At 40.2% G+C, this 2432-nt stretch overlaps 1 protein-coding gene across 1 annotated transcript; it reads left to right on the top strand.

Annotated features, from left to right (window-relative positions):
- The first annotated feature begins 607 nt into the window (after nucleotides 1–607).
- Nucleotides 608–976, top strand: LOC110695792. Its single transcript, XM_021873023.1, has one exon. The coding sequence runs from the start codon at nucleotides 608–610 to the stop codon at nucleotides 974–976; it is 369 nt and encodes a 122-aa protein (XP_021728715.1).
- The last annotated feature ends 1456 nt before the right edge of the window (nucleotides 977–2432 follow it).

Raw genomic sequence — 2432 nt, forward strand, 5'->3', positions numbered from 1 at the left:
CCATGTGCACCCAGGCATCCAGGCAAGCACGTTGTTGTGCTTCGATGGGATGCCTGGTGCTCCTGGTGCTTGCGATAGGCAGCGATGGTGCCCAGGCATCATGATAGGGCTGCGATAGCGCCTAGGCATGATGCTAGGGTTGCGATGGTGTGCCCAGGCTGCGATGGTGCACCCAGGCTTCGATGGTGCGCCTAGGCTTGCGCCTAGCCATGCTAGGTTCATGCTAGTTCGAACTAGCCTAGCATCCACATGGTTAGACCACTATGGTGCTACGGCTACGCTCGTACTTGTCGCTTGTGATTTTGCGACGCTCGTTCTCGACGCCCTAGGCTCGATATCCGACGTCAGTATTCGTAAAACTCTGTCGACTCATTAAATCCTTTCGGATTAATTCGTCTTCTCGGATCGGTGATTCGATTGGGTTCGACCCGAAGGGTTCAGTTAAGATTAAGCTGTAATATCAATTGTGCCTTGATATTACTGATCGGAAGCGGCCTCCACCTAGGCATTCCGATCACTTGATCTTACTGAAGAATTAACTCTGTAATAGTTTTGAACCCTCTATCGGAAGAATACACTTGTTGGAAGGACACCATTCCTTTCAAAAATGCACAGGAAACTTCAATTGCAAGAACTGGAGGAAATTCGTCATGATATTTACGAGAATGCGAGAATGTATAAGGAGAAGACTAAGGCATTCCATGATCAGTGTATCACACGAAAGACATTTATAGTTGGGCAGAAAGTTCTCCTATATCATTCTCGACTCAAACTCTTTCCTGGAAAACTCCGTTCTCGATGGGTAGGACCGTTTGTTGTTACCAAGGTATATGACCATGGTGTGGTGGAGATTCGTAGTGATGGCACAGGGAAGGAATTCAAGGTGAACGATCATCGACTCAAGCCGTACTATGAGGGTTATCAGGCCCAAAATATTGAAGTGATGGAGTTAGAAGCTCCAAACTATGAAGACTAGTAGGCTAGAAAGACGTCGAGCTAACGACGATAACTAAAGCGCTCTTGGGAGGCAGCCCAAGTTTAGGAGTACAGCATGATCGTTTTTTATTTTTATTGTCATCATTTTATTTTAACTGTTATGTAGTGTAAAATGTGTAAAAAAAAATAAAAAGAAAAAGAGAAAGAGAGCTTCTAGATTTCTTATATGCTTATTTTCAAATCCTTCAGACCTTTGGGAAGAGACACATTTAATTTGCTTGGTTAAACCTGGTATTGTTTGTTACAGGCCATGCTTCATAGCGCACAAGCATTTGCCAACTGATTCAAATATGTGAAACACTTCTCTGGTAACATATGACATTGATGTGGATATGTTTCAGCATCCTGGGAACATGCAACAAGAATATTGAGGTTGGAATTAGGGCTGGAATTCGAAAGCTTTGCTTTTATTTTCTGGTCTGGCAAAGCTGCAGCATCGAAATAGCAATGAGGAAGCACAGAGCAGCGAGAAACATCATACTAGAAATAGTGAGGCAGCAGATCTTAAGCTAAGCAGTGGAAGTAGCGGCAGAGTAATCAGACCTATTGGCCACCTAAGATAATGCAAGATTCATCAAGGGAACATGATTGAAGAGAACATTTTCTGCCAATAGATTGTTCACATTTGCTAAGGTTTAAGCTTGGGGTGGGGGGGGGGGGGGAGACTAGGCAGGCTAGCCACACAATAAGCAATATTCAACTTCACCCGGTGAGCTCGATTCCCTGTCACTTTCTATATATATATATATATATTTATTTTTTCCCCCTTCATCCTTCTGTTATTATTTTTTATTTTATTTACTTTTTTTTTCTTTTCTTTGAGTAGCACAATGAGGGCAATGTGTGAATTAAGCTTGGGGGGATGTATTATATTCGGTCTCTTGCGGTCTCTTGGTATGTCTCTAGGGTGGTATGGTATTATATTGAGGCGAATAATAGAATTTGGACAGTGCATTGCATATAAACAGTATATTCACTCTATAATTCTTAACTTTGGCTAATAGACTTGTATATATTTCCAAAAATAAAAAAAAATTAAAAAATTGATTCTGTAAACAATAGTTAGCCTGGTGGAAGTCAGCTTGTAATGGGGTAAAAAGAAAGAAATGAGTTAGGCGTCAAAGTTTTACACCACATAAGCCAAAAAGCTTATCCGTAACATGATTCATTATTAAACACAATTTGAGCTTTATAGACCTACTTTTCTTGCAGAATGTCTGAAACATGAAATACTTACCTATAAGATTAGTAGAGCATTTCGAAGGACAAATTGGATTATGGTTGTGGTAATGATGTAAGGTGGTAAAGTTTATATTTTTAAAAGTTTCATGTTAAAGGCTCTATGTACCAATATATGGGTTTAAAAAAAAATAAAAAAATAAAAAAAAAGAACGGAACCCATATAAGTGCGTGTGATGTTTTATGTATCGTGATTG

This window comes from Chenopodium quinoa, unplaced genomic scaffold (assembly GCF_001683475.1).
Source record: "Chenopodium quinoa cultivar QQ74 unplaced genomic scaffold, ASM168347v1, whole genome shotgun sequence".
NCBI classification, from domain to species: domain Eukaryota; kingdom Viridiplantae; phylum Streptophyta; class Magnoliopsida; order Caryophyllales; family Amaranthaceae; genus Chenopodium; species Chenopodium quinoa.